The 22,035-nt window shown below is 36.6% G+C and overlaps 1 protein-coding gene across 2 annotated transcripts; it reads right to left on the reverse strand.

Moving 5' to 3' along the window:
• On the reverse strand, positions 1,263–21,272 carry LOC105169272 (transcription initiation factor TFIID subunit 1). 2 transcript variants are annotated; one of them, XM_011089638.2, is made up of 21 exons: positions 21,096–21,272; positions 20,807–20,913; positions 17,682–17,744; positions 17,463–17,508; positions 16,380–16,640; positions 16,175–16,278; positions 15,622–15,790; positions 14,314–15,415; positions 12,845–13,047; positions 12,479–12,716; positions 11,389–11,725; positions 9,916–10,125; positions 9,548–9,640; positions 7,484–7,690; positions 6,665–6,868; positions 5,206–5,683; positions 4,304–4,494; positions 4,074–4,193; positions 3,679–3,735; positions 2,607–3,608; positions 1,263–1,965 (listed from the first exon to the last, which is right to left on the reverse strand). In XM_011089638.2, exons 1-21 carry the CDS (start codon positions 21,172–21,174, stop codon positions 1,615–1,617), a joined length of 5,622 nt encoding a protein of 1,873 aa, XP_011087940.1. In that variant the 5' UTR covers positions 21,175–21,272; the 3' UTR covers positions 1,263–1,614. The 2 variants fall into 2 exon arrangements, with proteins under 2 accessions (XP_011087940.1, XP_011087939.1); XM_011089637.2 differs by having other exon boundaries at positions 15,622–15,793.

The raw sequence follows: 22,035 nt of genomic DNA on the forward strand, positions 1-22,035 counted from the left end.
CTTAGCATGTAAAAATATAAAAAGTATTTCTTCCACCTAAAAAGAATCAGTTTGATAATTTTATAAAATTAAAACATTAAAATAAAAAACAAACTTAATTAATCATTTTATCCTCTAAAATGTCAAAATTCAACAATATTTTCGAGAAAGGAGAGAGAAAATTAAAACACAGACAAAAATTAATATTTAGAAAGCAAAAATCAAGAAATGAATTTAAGCATTAAAGTAATTTTAAATAAAAACTTAAAAGACCATTTATACTATACACCCAAATATTTATTTATGTAGAATACGTCTGCAATATCCAAATAAATTTCCGTCACTAGTATATATAGCTTAAGTTATTATATAGCTTAAGTTATATAGCTTAAGTTATTAAGTATTCTTTCTAAATACTGATCAAGAATATATTTTTCTTCTAGTCAAGAAGTAATGCCATGCTAATTTAAAATATATTTTGAGAATATACAAACACATGACATAAGGGCTAATTTTGTCCAAATGATTATCTCGGAGAGTATATATCACATTTGCCAGTTGAGAGAGGCAAAGTGCATTCAACCCTTGCCACAAAACCAAGATCAGTTGTAACCTCAACCTATATATATATATATATATATATATACATATATATATATATAATAAAGAGATAAAAACCACAAAAAATCAATTTCTTCTCGTTTGAGATCAATATTTTCTATCCAAAACCTAACTCCATAGTGTAATGGTAAATAAAAAAAATTCAAAAAAGTCCAGATGTAGTTTACAACCTTTTATCAGACAAACGTATAATTACATTATTTCAAGGGAGATTCAAGTGAAACTAAACCTAATATTAAACAACCAAACCAACTTCCGACGCCCTTTCAACCTTTCAGAACGTAAAAACATAAAAAGCTGGTAACAAAGACTACTTCCATTATAAAGCAGAAAACCTGTCTTATAGAAAGCTTGCTTCTATGCGACATTGTTCAGAAACAAATACAATTTTCTATAGTGAAATACAATCTTTTCCCTGTGGGCAACAGTTGATAGCATTAGAAACATCGAAACAATTATACAATATTAAAATAACACAAACACACAGTTAATGTGTAGCCACAGCCAAACAGTACTTCCAAGTGCTAATTTACTCTTAAAATGTCCATAAATGACATGGGAGAAATATCAGGTACACAAAGGATGAGAAAAACTCATACAACGTAAATGACAGGAAAAGAAGAGCAAGAAACACTTTAGGCTGATTGGTAAAAAAGCAATCATACAACATTAAAACTCAATTGAAAGACAACAACATGGTCGGAAGCCAAGAATGAATATTTTAAGGCTGTTATTCACATATCTATACTATACACTTCCTCAGCTGTAATTCCGCTTAGGCAGCATCTAACATTCCTATACGAGTGCTGGGGATCGACCACTTTCATCAATATACAAACCTTGTCAGTATGTACACTACAAGAACTGGTAAGCTTCTTATCTCAAAATTGCCACGTTACGGGTAACTATATAAGTGATAGGACCCAATTGCAAGTAAAGAAGTTATTTGACTATTTGTGCTAAAAAATGACAACGGGATAAAGGAAAAGAAATCCATCCTACCATGGTATGTGTTTATTCAATGCCAGCTTCAGCTTCTGTCAACTCTGCATCATATTGATCTAACAAGAAGTCACAGAGCTCAAGAAGTTGATCCGCAAGAGGAGGAATACCTGGATTACGCCGGTCATTATATTTATGGGCATTGAACACGATCTGGTACACATCATGCCTGAAATCATCACGGCTTTTGTACTCCATCCTTCTTGCCTTATCCCTGATTGTAGATAAATCCATAGGATGACTGATAATGTCCAGATAGTCAGGGGCTTCCTTTTTCGTTACTGGCTTTATGAATAGGTAAGATATATCTTTCTTTCCTCTAAGCGTCTCCACAATGTTTTCCAAGATGTTTGACAAACCAACCTGAGATTGAATTATATTTCACATAAATTCTTCGTTCACCAGAAAAGAGTTTCATGATGTAGAGGTAGAAGTAAAGAAACACCCACATGCACAAACTTATTGTGGAGTATAAAGCATGCTCCACCTCAGCTGTATAAATGGATGCAGAAAAAAAATAGAGGTTTGCAGCAGTTTCAGCACAAACAGAGCATCTCAGAATAAGGACTTTGTGATCCATAGGCAAATCAGGTCAGAAAGACTTCTTGGTAATTGTGTTACTCCAAGTTGCAGCTTCTATCATTCTGAAGTAAACCAGTTTAATTTTACTTAAAGGATCATTTACAACTAAACACAGGAATAGTGAACTGACAGTGAAGGTTTGAGCTTGATTGTAAATATGTATGAAATTGTCAAACCTCAGAGGAGGTCGTTGTAGTTTAATAACAATAGTGAACACACAGTATTCCCATCATGTCTAAACTATTGTGTCCTACATTCCTACCTCATGTAGAAGATAGGATATGGTGGAATTTGTTCAGGCTGTTGAGAAACTGAACAAGAGCAACAATCTAACAAGTTCAGAATTCACTATTTTGTTCCACATGGGTATAGCAATATAACAATACAGCAAAGGAATGTTTGAATGAAGAGAAACCGCTCACCTCTCCTCCTCGTCGCCGCTTTGAAGCTTGGGCATAGTCTGGAGCATGCTTACCATACTCGGGTTCCGGCCTCCTCCGCACCATTTTGTCTCTCTCTTGTATCCTTCTGTCATTTCTTCTAGGTGGAAGGTCATCTAAGTAATCATCCTTTATTTCAGGCTTTCTCTTCTTTTTCTTCTTCGTCTTTGCCCTTTGGCGCTCTTCTTCTTCTCTTTCTCTTCGTATGGCTTCTTCGTATCTCAGCAACTCATATGCTGGCTGCTCATCAATCATCCTCATTTTCTCTGCCCTCCTGTTTCTTTCTTCTTGTTGTCTCTCAGCATTTCTCCTCTTGTCTTCCACCCACCACGGGTTATCCTCTGGATCTCTCATTCGTGATGACTCTTCAAAGAAATGTTTGTTATCATGCTCTCGGTGCTTGTCCAAACTTGACAGTTCGATTATTTTCTTTGTTTTCCTATAGTCAAGGCCAGGACTTCCATCCTGGCTATTGTCATCCAAATTAATTATCTCCTTTGGCTGTTTAATTATAATTTTCTTGCGAGGTTGGTCTCTATCCGCATCCACTGGTGGCTTTATTACAATGGAGGGCTTAGGGGTTTCTACCAGCATGTCTTCGGGTTTCGTCTTGTTCGAAAAAATTATTTTATTGACTTTAACAACAGATTTTTGTCCTGTTTCAGCATCTGAAATAACTGGCCGGTCAGAGCTCTGTGAAGTTGGGGGAGTATGTCTATCAGGAAGCTTGTCAGTTGCGCCACACTTGACCTTCAGAAATTTTGCCTTTGAAGTAGGCTTGTCATCTTCTGGTGCTTCTGACCCAGCAGTTTCTATCCCATTCTTTGGTGTGACCTTCTTTGTAAGAGGCTTCTGCTGGCACTGCTCTGCTTGATCTACAAAATTAGGTTTGGAGGATAACTTCTCAAGGTCTGTGCTTTCTGCTCGTGTTTCGGTGTCTTCCCTATACTTGGGGCAGTTCTTGTTGGTCCTCATATGACCAAGCTGAATTGTAAAGCAAAATTATTAATATTCAGCATTTTTTATGTAAACTGCTATCTGAACTGATGCATACCTGACGACATGCTCCACAGACAAAACTCTCTCTTGCTGATTTCTTTTCCTTGATCACCTATTTTTGGAGCAGCAGATGTCAAAATTGGCTTTATACAAGCCATGCCAGTAAAATACAAATATATAAAAAAAAAAAAAATCAAATTCAGAAAGCAGCACTGAACCCCTGACACTCTCCACCAACAAAAAGAGAAGAATGCACACACCTATCTGACATCAGCTGCAGCTGTGGCTAAATTCGCAATGTCAATTAAAATCAATCGAGAATTTTGGACAGAGTGTATAACAAATTAAATCAGTAGGCAGCATGCATATTTACAAACAAAATCCTATTGCCTACCTACAGATACCATGAGCATAATTGATCACACATCAAAGCTGCACAGACAAACTTACATTCATCCCATCCGCCAGAATTTTAACTTTTTTGTTCAGTAACCCCATCTGTTCAATCTCATTCTTCTTCTTGACTTTTAATTTACCCAGCAGAGGCTTTTTAGCAGACAAGCTTTCCACCTGCACCCAGAAATTGAAAATGTAAAGTTCATGATCAGAACTTTGGGATTCTAAATCAAACAGACTGTGAAAACATAAAAATCAGACACAAACGTCAAACAAGCAAGGACCTCCTTCTGATCTTTAGTAATTTTCTCCATCGATACAAAGGATCCCTCAGGTTGCACAATTCTCTTAGAAGCTGCATTAGTTTTCTTAATTCCATCAGCATTTTCAGGAATGGACTTTGACTTGTAAGCCAGCCCAACTTGCTCAACAGCTGCTCTTGTCTTCTTCTTCTTCTTTCGATCAGCTTCATCATCTGCAGATCAGTATTTACAGTAAACTATGGTCAGGAATCGCACAATTCATATCAACAGATATAACAAAATTAATTCAGAAGTTATAATCTCAAGGATCCTGTCGTGTGAAAAGAATAATTGAACCAAAACAACATAGTGTAAACCGAAAGGAGACTGGTTAGCATTTCACAGTGTACACTCATTCTCATTGTTGTATGTGTTCCTGCTTTTGTTGGAAAAAGTAAAGATAATGGACCTAAAGCATTATACAGTAGAGACAATTGCATGCAGGTCTGGTCCATGAACATGAGACAGAGCATCAATCATCTGATGTAGTTTTTTCAGAAAGAAAAATCAAATGAAAGAAACGAGCACTACCAACCTTGGTAATATTAGTTCAGCAGCCATAACAACAGACCAACTTCTCAACAAAGTAGTTCCACACTACCAGTATAACCCATATAATTTTTACCAAACCTATCTTCTTATTTCTACATTTTATGTACTCTATCGACAAGTTCATACTGTTCCACATTGACTATAAGTGAGCCTCGAGCAGTTGGAATATATATTGCCTTAGAAGCACAAACATCCCATAAATGAACAAAATGCTACACAAGGCGGTTATCATTTGAACTTTTACTACCCGACCAGAATCTATGAAACAATATCAATATTAGCAAAAGTTACAATTTGCAACTTGAAACTGCATACATATAAAAACTCTGTACCATCCATGAGCATTTTGCATAATTCTGCTGCTTCTGCTGCCTCGTCTTCAATTTCTTCTTCTGCCTGGGTTTGAAATGGGCGCCTTCTCATTTTTAGTCCCCTGACACCATCAATGTTATCATGCTTAGACTCATAATTATCCTCTTCACCCTCTTCTGCATCCAGAAGATTTTCCAGATCCCCAGCAAATGAATCCAAGTCACTATTAGCCTCTGATTCGCTCTCATTTTCTTCCCCATCACCAGAACAGAGACTTTGAACTTGTCGATCCCATATTTCCTGACATTTTTCTCTAGTCTGCTGCTGCAGTTGCAAGAATGACATTCTTTGTCCACGAGCAAACTTGCTGACAGTTGTTGGATCAACCTTGACACCTGATGCCGCTTGCTCACTTGACAGCTTGCGTATCAAAGCAATTCGGTGCCATCGAGTTTGTTTTGCAATCTGTTCCTCTGGAACATTGAATTTGAGGAGAAGCTACATGTAAACACAATCAAAACATTAGAAGCATGGTTGCTCACATATCTATAACACTATCATCAGATATTATTTGAAGATATATTCATCTCTGTGTCCCCTTACCATTTACCAAAGATGTGAAATAGGAAAAGGTACCCCAGAAAGTGATCCTAAGGAGTCTACAAAGTTACTTCAAGGTTTGAAGTTCATATAATGTATTCACAAGACCATCACCTAAAATAAGTATTTAAAAATCGCTAAAATGTTAATAAGATGGTAGGTTCCATGTCTCCACTAGGAGACAAACCTAATGCTGCACTACCAGGATACAAGGAACACATATAGATATGAGATTCAGTTCACAAGGGATACAACATTAGGCAGATCATCAGAAAACTTCCGATAACCCATAAATAAATTATCTTGCATCTAATAAAAGAGATGAGTCTCTTCTTGGGGATAGTTTCCTCATAATAGAATTAACCTGTTGGTATCAAAGATAGTATTTTGACAAAATGAAATCTGATCCTTGCAGGTGAAGCATCGTAAAAGTGCAATCATGCAATTAAACTCTCAAATATTTGCCCAAAACACATGCAATCTAAAACTCCAGTTCGATGTGTCATGCTTACACTTCTCCATGGTTCCACTGCCTTCACCAACTCATGGAGACAGGATTTAATGTCTTTTTTGTAAAGCATGCGGTTAAGCGGGGGGAGAAGCACCCAAATGCTTATAAATCCCAAACCAAGTGATAGTACAAAGCAACAAAGAAAAGGGATCTGTGTAAAAATGGAAATGCAGTCCAGTCTGATTAAGAATAGAAACATCAACAAACAAAACAATAAAAGAAATAAAAGGGCTTATCAAGAAATAAGAAGAGGACAATAGCAGAAACCACCACATAATAACAGCTGAGATAACCAAAACAGAGTCAATTATGTTCAATGTATAAGAGCTTCTGGTTGTGACATAAAACTCTCACAAAAACCAACACACCTCTCTAGCAGCTTCCATGCTCAGCCTGCGTAGATCAGCATCAGTTCCAGTCACAGTTGATCCTTTACCAACAACAGTTTTCTTTTTCACCATCGAATTTGAGATTGGAGCCTTAGGAGTGGTACGAACATAACTAAAACCTAGTCCCCTTCCCGAAGGATCACCAACACCCGTGATTTCCAGACGCTCAATATTTTCTCTATCCTGAGCATGAAAGGAGCAGATGTATTATTCCATGGATGATCTTTGAAAAGGATTTAACTAGCACAGGATCCATAAAATTTACAATAAGCATCAATATGCTGAATATCACACTTTCACAAGAAGAAGCTGGCTCAGGGTGCTTCAACTTGTGCTGACATTTACAATATTGTTGAAGAACCATAATCTAACCCTTTTAGATAAATACAGTGTACCAATTCTTTTTGTCTTTACATGAATAAAATAAATAAAAGAAGAATGATGTTGCTGGGAAATGCATATATAGCGGTTAAGTTTGAGACGTACAATCAGGATCAGGCCCCCAGAGCATAATAATTCGAATTTAAGTTCACTTGTTCAATCCAATTAAAGAAAGAGCACAAGTGACAAATGGATAATGAGGAGGTTTTCACATCAAAACTTCAGGTGTAATCACCATCTGCTGTCTGCCAGAATGCTTCTCAAGGTAATCATGAAAGCACACAGAAAGCAATTCAAACAATTACATATCATAGAAAGATACAGACTGCAATAAATGAACCCAAAATGCTCCTGGGGTTGCTCGAAGGGGAAAATTCATGATGTTCACAAAGGTAAAATCATGACGAAATTTCTTGCCTGGTTAGTGCAGGAAACAAAATTACTACTCAAGTTCCATGGTGTTATCTGCAGCTCCCTCTCAATATGTGATGCAGCAGCTAAAGCAATTGCTTCATCTGGAAGCTGATTCATTGCAGAAGAAAGCCCTGTGGGATGAGTCAGCCTCGTAATTCCCAACCTTTTCAGCCTGTACAGGCCAGCTTGCATGCTCTCATAGGCACAGACCTAGAGTGAGAAAGCAAAGATATAAGAAAGGAAAGTATTACACATATTCTACGGTAACCTATTGTGAGAGAACTTTTTACTGTAATTCATGCCCTTGCTTTGGTCATGAATTGAAAAAGTGAAGCTTATAAACTTCAAGGACAGTGCTTTCTTATGAGACGGTATTCAATCTCGCTCCATCTGATCAATCAAGGTGGTATTTGGTTGTACTTGTAGGAATATTTTTCACATCCGAAAAAGAATGTGTGAAAACACATTTTACTACTCCGCATCACCTATTATCATTATGCTTTCTTTCTCACCTAAGACCTTTTCAGCATCATTAGCAACTATTATTATTACACTTTTATGTCACATCCAATGACATATTCCAAAAAATCTCTCATCTCAATCAAACTCATTTCACCTCATTTTTTCTCACTGAGATGAGATGAAATCAAAAGCAATCACCGCCGAATTTTCTCTTTCTCAACTCCCAAATAATATTCTTAGTCAACCAGTTAAAGAAAATGAGATCTAGTCCCTCCAGTTCAACGTATTTGGTCTAGTTTGATCCTTGTGGAGTTTAAGATAAGAGTTGAAAAGGTGCAAGTTTTGTGTACTACATTGTCGTTGGTTTAGTGATTGAGACTTGCTGGTTTCACATGATTACCTTTAATTGTGATGATATTTTTTAAAAGAGAAAGGTTTAGGAATTATTGTCTTATTTCTGGGACGTCCAAAAAGGAAATGAGAGTAAAGAACTTATGGTGGGAGTATATAGGTATAGAGCTTATGTTTTGGGTAATACGACAGAAAATAGATTTGCATATAACAGGTTTAGTAAACAGATTTCCTGTCATTATTTATTTTGTTTTTATTCATAAACTACTTTACAGACACACTTGAAACAGTTGAACAATCAGGCTTTAGTACTATTGCCATTACTCGGGCCCGCTAGCCCATTGGACCCGAGAATTGCCTCTAAACCCACCAAGTGCATCCTGAAGTTCAGCTATGAACAACTCCCTGAAAAGAATATCCAATTAATGCACTTGAGTTCTTTGGCAATGCTTATATACTGCTTATCTTATTAGTTCATAATCCATGTGGAACGGGATATGATAATCACCCCTCCTTCAGAACGTGACATCCTGACGCGGCGTGACTTAGCCCGTGATCAGTCGCAGCCATCAGGAGCTAGAGGTGGCTCCTGCGCATGTACCACTTTGTCAACATGTTCAAGAGGTGGCTCCCGTGCACATAGCACTTTGTCCAACATAGCACTTAGTTCTCGACTCTGCTTCGCACTCTAATACCATTTATCACGCCCTGGGCCCGCTAGCCCCTTGGACGCAAGAATTGCCTCCAAACCTACCAAGTGCATCCTAAAATTTGGCTATGAAAAACTCATCGGAAAGGGATATCCAATGGATGCACTCGAGTTCTTTGGCCAATGCTTATATATGCTTTCACAACTTTTCTTCCCACATTCACCTTTTTATGGGTATCTTTTAAAGCTTGTAAATCTGATGTCACATCAACAATAGAGATGCCAAACCATTTTTAATTGTCACATTCAATCTACTTGGATTCTTCTAATGCAACTAAACAAATTTATACTCTACAATATGTAGAGTAACAAAAACACAAACAATGTTAACATAATTTCATTTTCTAGGACTCTTCAATGGCTTTGATACGGGATCATATTGGTCTGGTATTACAGCCCAATATAACCAATAGAACATCTCTACGAGTGTAGAACTCTAAAATGTGAAAGCTTTCAATTATCAATAAAAGTCACATATAATCTCTTCCTGCAGCATCTGAACCCCCGAAATGTGGTTAAAAGACAAAATTTATGAAAATACTCACATTTTCAGGTGTCACCATCCTTCTTAGTTCTTCCTCTGAAGGAATGCGAAAATTGCGCTTCATAACCCAGAGAAAATGCCCATTTGATCCTCTCTAGTAGACCAAGCAAGAAACAAGTTTACATAAGCAAAAGCATGGACAGGAAATAAAATATAAATGCCAATAGAACAAATAAAAGACGTGCATTTTACAGGGTTTCTTTCTCTTTTTCCTTGCTTCATGAACGTTTATTTTCTTAAATACAATGTTTCTTCTCTATTTTATCTTTTCTCATTTCTTGTTATTCTTCGTGGTGAGTGAGTATTATCTGTCTGTGCCCCAGGGGGTGGGGTGTTAAGGCTTGGGAAAGTAGTAGCAAAATGTATTACCTGTAGATCAGCACAATTTTTCAGCCTCTTCCGAAGAAATGCTTCAGACAAGCTTGGAAACTGTGAGAACAACTCGTCCGCACGGATAGAAGGACGCAAACCGCGTTTTTCAGCAGCTCGGAACTCCCTATACATGTATACCAATAGCCTGTTCATGATATAGAACTGGACGCCTTTGGACCCAGGAGACATTACCTCTATATGCGGCTCCTATTGATGACAATGACAGACAAAATTAGGAAACATACAATACCAAGGACATCTGATTCTTTGTTACACTAGAGTAGCAAATCCTAGCCAAAAGTAAAAAGAACTCATCAAATCCATGAGAAAATATTTCAGAATCCATGTTGAGGAATAGTTTTCCTACAAATAAGGAAATTATGGAAATAGAAGTAGCACAATAAGTAATTAGGATGGAACTGAAGTACATCTATGGTGGATAATGGTAGCATACTCCTAACACATTTATGTCTTCAACAACCAGAACAAGCAAATGAAAAGGACATCAAAGCACCTGAGACATTTATAATCCACACAGGTGATAATTGAAATTAAGAAGGCACTCTCAGTCCACAGATGAAGGTGACAGGACATTCTTATCCAGATGGTAAAAGCTCAAATGCACAAAACCCATGTTCCAATCATTCAACATTCTGAATATCAACAAAATATACCAAATGGGTGAAGGAGCACGACTTGAGAAAACTAAGGGAATAGGTTAACTTCACAAACATCTTAGGACCAATGAAACACAACCCAAAGTATTCACAACTCTGAAACTTAATAGGGTTTCTTTGTTCTTTGGTCTTTTACAAACAAAGACAAAATCTTACAATTGATCCTAGAAAGATGGCATTAATCTCCAGCAGGATAACTTTGGAGTTTGAAAAGTCAGCATGTTTGACTGATCATATGCATGATGGCCAATGACATAAATTTACATGATGTTCAGTTATTCAAAATTTATCCAAACATCTAGAAAAATGGCGTGAACAATGGAACTTGACAAGTTGGCAGTTTGCCACATCACATAGGGTACAGCTCAGGCCGAGTCAAAAACATTAGAAATCAACTTAATATGAGTAACACCCAAGCATCTTATGTTAGTCAGCATTACAGAGCTACCCATAAATTTAGTAAATAAGATATTATAGCCAAAGTCACACAAATAATAAGATGAACAGGATTTGGTTCATTAAGGTGACTTTTAAGACTTTCAAATGGATCTATTTCTTGAAAAATCCAAAGGCACAATCGTAGGGTCTTCCAGTCAGCATGAGTATACATAAGGCCTCCCAATGAGCACAGAAAAACAGGACTTTTTTCCAACAAGCAAGAAAACACTGAGCAGTTCTCCATGCATATCAACAGTTATCTAATGACTTCATTAGAAGTGCAGATGAAAAAAGATGGGAAAACATATAAGATACTGAAAACTAAAAATAGATATAACTAGGACATTAGTATAACCTGTTGTCCAACAACATCAATCCTGTCAATGCGTCTGATGGACAGCTTACCCTTTGAAGACCTCACCAATAAGTAATCAGTTGATGGCACTTTATGTTGAAATATGGGTGCTCTATACATGTTAGTTTCAAGGCATGATTGGCTGGAACCAGGTTTTATATCTCCAAGAAAAGGGGATTTATCAGCAGGATCAAGAATGATAACACTCCCCAAACCATTATTTCCATTCCGCAGTAAGTTTCCCGTTTGATCACCTGGAGCAGACTTTTGATAATATGTGCAGAGTCTTGCACCCATTCCAGCATTACCTAACAGCAAAGGTCTTTCCTCACAGTACCTGAATTATATAATTTACACAACGAGCAAGCTCCAGTTGAAGTGATTTATACAAAAAGCTAAGGTACATTCAGAAGGAGAAGACTCAAACAAATAGGCATTTGAGGATTAAACTTTAGCATACGGACTTTAAAAGATATGCCAATATTTTGCATAAACAGTTAATGATCTTGCAAAGGCCTCTTAAGCTAAGAAAAATGCCAACTAATTCTTTCATTCTCTTTTGGGTTCCTAAATTCTTCATAGCAGTTGCTTCCTCATGCCTAGTATTTTTATTCCAGCTGGAGGATCATTAATACTTAACCACACATGGTATTCTGTTTTAACCTAAAGCCAAAGTAGAACCATTAACTTTCCGCAAGTACTTGTCTCAAGAATATATGTATAGATGATGCAATCAGAAATGAAAAAGCACTCTACATAGACCTAAATCCAGAAAAACTAATTCACAAAAACTATGAGACATCATTGAGAATACCACTCCATAAAATCACTTGATCAAGGAGGGTTTTTTTCCCCTCAAATCAGATGAAGATAATCTTAGCCATTTCAATAAACTAAGTCTAGATCAAGTATTGTACAAGCATCAGCGAAAAATCCATATTTTTAACTCGACAAAAACCACCAAGTTTATAATACTTAGAAAACGCAAGCATAACATGGATTCAGAAAGGGATAGTCACCTGACTGATATAAGATGAAACACTTTGAAAACACAAACACACAGACACGGTGAAATACTGTGATGACTTACTCCATCAAGAAAACATGTCCATCCTTTACTGAAAGATCAGATTTCTTTTTAAATGCCCCAGGGGGACGCAGAGACTTGTTCTCGCCAGGAAGCTTTTGTGCTCGAGGCAAGGGATGTATTTTTGTGCGAATTAGGTGCAACACTGAGTTTGGATGAACATTCTGTTCAGCAATAGAGTTGTTGTCCTCAAGCTCTCTCCCAGAATAGAATATCTTCACTGGCTCAGAGAGTTTAAAATCTACATTGGAAAAAAGTTGGTTGTTAAAATAAATAATAAGTACTTATTATGTTTAAAAGTTTAACATATTCAGTCAGAGCACAGCACGCAGAAAGTAGAAGCCACAGTGAATAAGAGAAACAACCTACCTAGCTTCTTTGAAGCTTTAGCTTTCAGAGAGGCAATGGTCTCTTCAGCATCCACATGAAGTTTACTTCCTTTCCCACCCAAACTCTTCATAATGATTTTCATCGGTCCATGGGTGGCCAGCTTCCCTTGCTCCTTAAATGGCACCTCAATATCATGGGGATACCATGAAGCCTTTGGCCGATGAAAATTAGCAATATCTTTGCTGCAAAAGAGTAACTGCTTGACGACTAGCTCAGACATAAAAGACAAGGGTGCTTTTATTTACAAACAATGTGAAGAAAACTTTAGGCATAATAAACTAGCAAACCTAATAACCAAAAAAGCAAGAAACAAGAACCACCAGCATCCCAATCAAACAAAATGACATCCAGAAATAGAACTCGATTTCCAAGACAAAACACTGAATTCATTAGTACAGAAAATTACTAAAAGGTATGTATAGTTAGAGGATTTGTTGATTAACATCCAAAACTAAATCTTAACCTTGACGAGAGAGAAAGTTATTTGTTCAAGATAACATGAAGGGGCACATTTAAGCATCAAGCAATCAAAGTCAAAAAGAATCTCAACCTAGGATGTGCCAGAATAATCCTAAACCACGCACATTAAGAGATTATTGCCAAAACATTTAGGTTTTGACTCACACATGTTACTGAATCATGCATGAAATTCCTAGTCTCACTCTTCTTCGTTGTCTCGGTATCAGTCTTTCTTTGGTATCAAAGAAAGAGAGCCAAAAACCTCCGTACAGTAATAACCACCAGCCACCTCAATTTTAAGTCACTGAAACCAAAGGTTCCAACTAGAAGTGGATTCTAATCTATGACCAGTGGCACCACATTACTTTTCCTATCATAACTGTACTAAAACAGGCCACTTCCACGAAGAGACAAAAAGGTCAGCTCTTGGACCTATCTTCATTGATTTTTAACCTCAAATCAGGATACCATAAAAGCGAAGCCTCAAAATAAAGCACTATGTCGTGGCATGAGCCATTTTCTTATAAGAACTAACAAATAATGATGATTGAGTAGGAAATAGACCCATCAGACAATATGGAATACCATATATAACTTTCTCCTCACAAACTTCTACTATCATGGAACTTTGTTGCATTTCTCAACTTCTGAAGCAGGGTTCAAAGGGCATAGCAGAACAATCAAACAGTGAAACTATGCAACTGTACATAACACATGTAAACTTAATCAGATCCCCCTATGGCACACTAGAAGAGATACATGTCCGTCTCGGTTGGACAAGTTACAACATTGTTGTATGAATGGAAAAGGCATCATCAGTTTTATGCAAAACCTACACATCCACATTTAGTACCGACCGAATGCAATTTTATTATCAGATTGCAATATGATTCCAAAGGAAATCCACAGTGGATTTGATGACAGCGGGAATGCAAGCATCAGAACATTCAAAGGAAAGGGACAAGAAATAAAGGTTAAAGAGTTCCTACTTGCTTAGTTTAGCTTTCATTGTCTGCAGCTTAAGTGCAGGTATTGAATGTAAAACTTTGAGCCCATGAACAGTTCGCTTTTTGGAATGAGATCTCAGCTGCTGAGAGGATTTCCTGTTTGAATAGAATTTGTCATTAGAGATATTGAACCGTCCAGCTGATAGAATTCCATGATTATGTGTGTCGACTGAATCACCACCACTGAGGTGTAGAGAACGATCTATAATCATCGCCCCCGCATGTAGCTGCAGGTGTTTACCATCTTTCATATCTGAAAGTTCAAAAAGCATCTGCTCGTCTTGGAGATCAAGAATTAGCTTTGGTTTTACAATAGACTGGTGTGGTTCCCAGACAATGTTATCCAACCAAGATCCTTCCACTACATCTCTATTTTGTAAGGTGAGCTCACTAAAACGCCTTATAGCATCACTACAAGGTTTCGTTTCAGTAGCAACATCTTTTGCTCCTTCAGAGTTTGTATTATATTTTTCCAATTGAGACTCCAACCTTAGGAGCTGGGGATGACTTCTACTTTCTGAGATTGTAAGGCATGTTGACTGGGAGTATTCATTTGAGCTAAAAGGCTGCACCAGAACAGCACAATTACTCAGAAACGATATGTGATCCTTATCATGAGGTTCACTTTTGATTTCTGGATCGTAAGTTTGTGCTTCAGCTTTCAAATCCACTTCCTTATCGACTAGTGTGTCAGAATCAGGTCCAGACAGCTCACAACTCTCTACAAAATTATCAGCAGGAGAGTTATTCCAAACAATTCTATCTTCCCAATCTTCCTGATCAAGAGGATAGAATTTGGGTGGAAAAAGAGAGTTCCATTCCGGAAAATCAGACACCGATAGATAATCTTTCATTGGTTTAGCAGAAACACAAGAATCCTTCCTGCTCTCTTCAACTCCCAATGATTTCTTTCCAGATCCCCGAACAGTTTCAGATTTCACAGAGTCACCTTCAATATCCAATGTGAAAACATCTCTTTTTCTGTGAACTGGTCTCATCCAAGAAATATCTTGGCAAGGCGCCTTCATAAATTTCTCTTCATCTTCCTCAACAATGTCAGAAGCATCCATGGACTTGTATTTCTCTGTCAGAACGGAAAGAAAAATTGCTCGTTTCATATAACCAATAGGCCAAACAAACTTGATAGGAATGGAGATAACAAGTGTACAGCAATATCAAAGCTAGCAGACTCAAATCGAATGCATATGCCAAAGACACCTTTATGTATTGTACAAGGACAGACACAACTTCTGAAGAAGATCCTGTACAGTTGAACCAAACAATACAAACCTTTAGCTATCATATATCGGCAGTCTCTTTTCCCTGCCTTCTTTAAGGGCTCATGAACACCAAAAATCTCTGAAAACCGTAAGATTGCCTTCCCATCCTCTACATAAAGAACAGGAAGAAGTGGAGACATATCACCACCTGTCGACTCTTCAGAAGCATTTGAATCATCCTGCTAAATCATGTGTGAGTCAAACACCAAGTAAAAACAAAATCATATAGCAAAGCAAATAAACTACACGGAGAATACAAACTACATAACTCATAGTAGAGTCAAATATACCATGCCCAGCCCCAGCTTATATTTTCAGTTGATGCAATTATACATTAGATACTATGTATCACTGGAAAAAGTGTGAGCAAATTTTAGAAACAATGATAAAATGATGAGGCCAACAATTAAAATGTATAACTTTGACTGGCAAAATTTTATGGATGCTAGAAACAAATAAGCAGATAAAACCAAATTAGTAAAAGTATAAATGCAAAGGGGAAACATAACATCATTTTAAGATAGATCCTTGACTTGGAAGGATAGCGTAATAAAGGCACTAACCTCCTCAGTATCCGCCACATCTGAGTTTTCCATTTCAGGTCCATGAATGTCATCCGGAAGACTTTCCCCTTGAGAGAGCAGTTCATGACTGTAGTTCTGCTCACCTGCCAAGAGAAAGGTAACAACGACATATTAGAAAGGCTAAAACTATACAAGAGATAATTCAACAAAGATACTGAACAGTCATTGCAAAGTCTAGTTAAACCTGATGGAGAAAACTGTTGAGCTTCAATGTTGCCTTCCCCTGCCAAGTTTTGCTTTTCCAAATCCTCGTCTTCATCATCATAGTTTTCATCATCAAACACAGAAGTTGTATTCTCCAAAGAAGTAACTGAAACTTCCTTGGAAAAGAAATCCTTTTTTGGCAACAAAAAGTCCTCTTCAGTAGCAGTTTGGATCTCTGGTCCCTCATATTGCTCATCTATATCTTCATAATCAACAGCATTTTCTGCCTTCTTATCATAATCTAGTTTGCATGGGAGAGGAGCAAAAGAAAAAGAAAACCAATTAGAACAACATGCATAATGCAAGCAGAATGTGTTGGAGCACATTCTGGTAACAAAAGGAAAATGAAAAGAAAATACATCTGTCCACATATGACAATGGAATTCAAATTTGAAATTCTGAAAATGGAGTTAAAGCACAGAAGGAGGTCTTAAATGTGTTAATTTCAAAGATAAATCAAGCCTACGACAATTGTGTAAATCTGGTTACAGGTTGTACAATTCACAATTAGATATGAGATCCCAAAAATGATATGTGGTTAAAACTAACATAAGAACTTATATGAGGATTTCAAAACAGACACAATATTACACATAATGCTAAGCGAACATGTTAAGATGCACAACAGTTTCACCATCTATACCTCAATAGAGGTAATAAACGTGGTGCTAGAGCTGTAGAGTTTAATGACTTCTCAATCGCTTCCATCAAAGTCATATTAAATCTCCATGGTGCATGACATAGCAGCTCATGCAAATAAAAGGGCACACTTGCACATATCATCTTCTTCTAAGTAAACCTCCACCTAATCCGTATTTTTCAGGCATGATCACTTTAATAACAACACTAGTAACAATTAGCAACAAGGAATTAATTTATATATGCAACTCCAAGTAGCCAGGTAGCTTCAGAGATTGGTTACACTACTAAGTGCTGCTAGGGAAATAAACCAAGAAACATGATCATGATCATCTTTAACAAAAGCACTACACAGAAAAAGGAACAAATACTAACTGAAATTTGAAAATTTTATGAGTTAGTGTTCCCTGGTATACATCATCACCTTGATCTGTAGCATCAGATGGCGTCTGCGGTGATTTTACAGAAAGCTGAAACTTGAAAGAAAAGAACTCATTAATGCAATCATCATGAAAACAGGGCATCGAAACGAAAGTGCCAGCCATTAGTGTTAACAACAAGATATCAATCTAAAAAGAAAGTCCACTACAATCTGCCAGTTACATTCAAAACCATGGTTGAGATCAGATCGAGTTTTCCATACATCTATATCTGCAAGAGATGTACCAAGCTTGTCAGCCAGTGCAGAAAGATGCTCCTTTGCGTCCTGGGAAGAAAAAAAAAAGTCATGGTTTAGCATGAACATGCACATGAAAAGACCAAATCCAACAAAAGCGAGATACAATAAAATGGAGTGGCATCAAAGACCAGCTGCCAGTTGTACGTAAGGAATCAATATAGGATGTGAAAATCAATCCGTAATAACCCATTGCTTTAAAGATACTCAGTCGTAGATATAATCAAGTGCATATACAAGCCTCCGACATGATTTGCCTACAGATTAATAGAAAACGAGAAATTCTCTATCTTCAATCTGGGATCTCCATATTTTAATACCCGAAATTAGAACTTAGTAACCTGAACAGGCTACCAAACGCATAAATTGCACTATCTACTAAAACCTGATAACAGTGCTACCCAAACAGAATATTTCTTAATCCTAGAATTTCAGCAGCTTTTGCAACTATTTTATTCAGATTATCCAATTGTTATGTGGTCCTCTGTGGATGCAACAATGTTATAAATTATGATAAATGATGTATAAGCCAGTTCCCAATTCTGTTATAAGCAGCAGATGAAGTAACTAAGAGACCATACAGAATAATGTGTCATGGTATGTCATTAAAGATATATCCCTTCTGAAAATACATGATCTTCAGGAGAGAAAGAGAGAAGATGAATGCTGTAGAGGTCAGACCCACCCAAACAAACAGTCTAGTCGATTACACAAATGACGGTACCCAAACTCCCCAAACCAGGCACCATGGGTTATTCACATATCGACATACTTGAAACAATTAAAAGCAAAAATCCATCAAGAGTTAATATGCTCAAATGCTGTCAATTTGCTTGTATAAAGAATGCATAGTTGTTAAAGGTGCTCTAAAGCCATGGAGCACGACCCACCTTTTTGAATCACAGTGTATGTTTGCATAAACAATTCATATTTTTTTAACATTAGTATCAATTACCAAAATTAGCATGTTCATGATTAGGTTTTTGTTTTTTTAGCCAAAAATTTCAAGAAAAAGCACATCATAATAAACAATTTAGCAAGAAAAATCACAAAATTTATTTATTTAGCAAATCATTTACATATAGCAAGGAAATTGAGTTATGACATTAATAACAACAAATTATATCATAATAACGTAGTCAATAATTTACTAAAGTTTCAAGGACAAAAACACAAAAAAGAAAAGGAAAAATAAGAGGTAAAACTACTGCCTTCAACGGAATAGAAACTGCCGCAAATTAGGGTTTATTTCTTCAGCTTTTTTTGTTTTATAAATTGTCCAGCCTTTTAAGGCTGGGCTTTAGCCACGCGCTCCTCGCCCCAAAAAATGGCGTTCTGGTGCTCGCCACTGCTGCGCCAGGTGAAAACCCAGCGCCCTTTTATCAAAATGACAGTGGCCTCTCACTTTTGCGTCATGAACCATAGCATGCCATTTACAACTATTAAAGAAAGAATAAGTTCAAGAATTTCTCATACTACTCAAACTAGATACTAAAGACAGAAAACTGCCATCCCACCATCACCAATAATTCAAATAATACACATGTGCGCTAAAACTATCAATGAGCTCAAACCGATTTATTGCTTGTAAACTTAAAAAGTAAGCATAGTATGACTACCACCAACAAGTTGAGCATATATTTAACACTTAAACATAGTTAAATCTCTGTGACCGGATGTTCCAACCAATGAATCACAATTGAATCATATTTCATAAAATTAATACCACATGACATTATATGTAAAATTATGTTAGTCCATCGAACAATCATACAAAAGTACATTACTTATTCTGCATAGTCCTTTTACTAAATCATTGTATATGCTTTTCCATTATTCCAATTCTTGGTGATTTATGCATGTTCTTTTACAAAATCAATTCAGCTATTCACTTATGATAGAATTAGTATAAAAATTGATTCAACTGGTTACATATCATGATAATAGTTTTGGTTTTTTGCTCATTGGAATCTGTTAGAGCAAGCAAGGTATAGATTTATATCAATAGTGGTCAACTCTTACCGTAGAATTTCGGTTTTTGGCACGTAATACATAAAATTACATTAAAAAATTACAAGCTTGAGCTAACCCACGCTGGTCATCGAGCTTGTATTAAATTCAAAATAAAGCTTATTGTTTACTAGAAAAGGTTGGATAAATAGAAAAAGCGGAAAAGATATTGACTTTCACCACCATCCAATTTCCCCCTAAAATTTAATTTAAAGAAAAAAGGATGAAGAAGAAGAAAATAGAAAAATTAGCTCAAGTTTATACAAAACAGAGTAAGCCTAAGTTGTTTGACTTTATTGATACACATGAACATGGAAATACCATGCTAATCACTATCAAGACTCTAGAAAACTTAAACCCCCAAGAAGATGGGAATAGCTACACCATTTGATAGATAAATAATATGAGACAAGTACAACTACGGCCACTCTTTTTCGCTCAAGTAAAATTGCATGAAGACAAATCTTCATTCAAGAGATGAAAACAATGAAGATGGTACAGTTAACTAGAAGAAAAAAAATATAAACATCTTTCATGATAACTGTATATTCAGTACTTCTGATTTTGATAGACTACTCAGTACTTCATAAAGATAGAGAGAAAGACCAAGAAGCCTATTTAAGAGTATTTGGTATTCAAAGGCAGATAAAAATCAGGAGAGCAAAATACAAAATCCATCAATCGAACTTCAACCTAAAAATAACACTTTGATTTCCATTTTAAATTTGGCAAAACTGCTCCAGCTGGCTTTCTTATTATATAGACAGAATAATCGCCATTGTGCAAGTCACTGCCCTTCGCAGCTAGAATGTCTAACATTTTGGTTCATCTTCTTCACGGGGAATTTAAAACGGCTGCCTAAGTAATATTAGCAGTATACACGTAAGGTTAGAGTGCAGTTCTGCGAAAATTGCTCAGCCTCAAACACTCAAATACTTACTGATACTCGCACATACAAACAAGAAGAGATACAAAAAATTTTGAAAGGGAAAAAAAAAGGAAAGGCTTTTATCTGGTCTTTCATTTTTTAGCTCAATACCTCAAAAAACAAAATAGGCCACGAAATTAAAGAAACGCATCACCTCATCAAGATAATCAACATCAAGATCACCGGAGTTATCAACATTCCCAAACATGAACCCAAGGAGGCGGTTGCCCCCTTCAGCCTCCTCATACTCATCGTCGTCATCTGCAATTTCAAAAAAGAATCCGGTTGTTTGCCGAAGAAAAAGTATTTCAAACGTCAGAAGAACCCGACAACTAGAGACACACAGTTTGACAACAGCACCAGACAGGAAAAAAGCCCTCGCTGAGGTGCCCCTTCGTAAAGAAACCCTAATTGGGTTTGGGGGTTAAGAAATCAGCACATACCGACGGTCATGTCCTCGTCGGCGGAGGCGGAGGCAGAGGCGGAGGCATCTCCACCTGTTCCGTCGGCCCACCGCGTCATGCTCTTCCTCTTCTCTTTTCTGCTCCTCTATTCCGCTCTTCGTCTTCTCCTTCACTCTTTTCTTCTTCTTCTTCTTCTTCCTTGTTCTCCATCTCTGTGCTCTCTTCTTGCTCTTCTTTTATAAAAATTTATGGTCCGGGCTTGGCCTATTTCTAAACCAATTTGGGCCTTCTTTTCCAATGTACCCAGTAATTGGGCCTTAGTGACTCAAACATGGGCTTTAGTGATCTTTTCATTTTCATTGTCTTCCTTTAGATACATTGTCTGCCTTTAGAGTTGTTGTAAAATATAACACATCTAAAACTTTAGATACATTTTTAGTATTAAGAAAAGCCCAGCTTCAGGCTCCCCTTCTCCGACGACTTCTCCTCCTTTTTTCCGTCCGACACCTTCTTTTTTATTTTATTTCTTTTTATATATAAATTAAATTGTATATTTGTATACGATATTTTGAAAATATGTATGGTTTAAAAAGTATATAAATTTATGTTTACATATAAAATATATATAATTGGAGTTTTGGGAATATTTGGAGAATACGTGAATAGTTTAGTCCTTGGAGTGGCAAAAAATGCCTACCCATCTTCTACAAGAAAAAAAGTAATTTGCTTATTTTGAAAACACACAAAAAGCAGAAGTTAATGTAAATATTTCGAATAACACAAAGAGCTAATTCGTAATTTGTCCTAAAAAATTAGATAGATAGAATATTCTTTTCTGATAATAATAACATGATTGGATGTAGTAACAATTGTTTTTGTCATAAGTTCAAATTTAAAATTGGACACTCAAGATGTACTCCACTTTTCATTTATGTACGTGCTATTTTAAAGTACTAATCGTTCTATTTCTTATTTATTT

Source organism: Sesamum indicum, linkage group LG8 (genome assembly GCF_000512975.1).
Source record: "Sesamum indicum cultivar Zhongzhi No. 13 linkage group LG8, S_indicum_v1.0, whole genome shotgun sequence".
Taxonomy (NCBI): Eukaryota; Viridiplantae; Streptophyta; class Magnoliopsida; order Lamiales; family Pedaliaceae; genus Sesamum; species Sesamum indicum.

Coding starts and splice junctions, on each gene's coding strand:
- LOC105169272 (XM_011089637.2), bottom strand. CDS start 21,174: ATGACGCGGTGGGCCGACGGAACAGGTGGAGATGCCTCCGCCTCTGCC. Junction 17,509..17,681: donor CATCTCTTGCAGATATAGAT/GTATGGAAAACT, acceptor TTCAAGTTTCAG/CTTTCTGTAAAATCACCGCA. Junction 6,869..7,483: donor TTGTTTCCTGCACTAACCAG/GCAAGAAATTTC, acceptor TTTCATGCTCAG/GATAGAGAAAATATTGAGCG.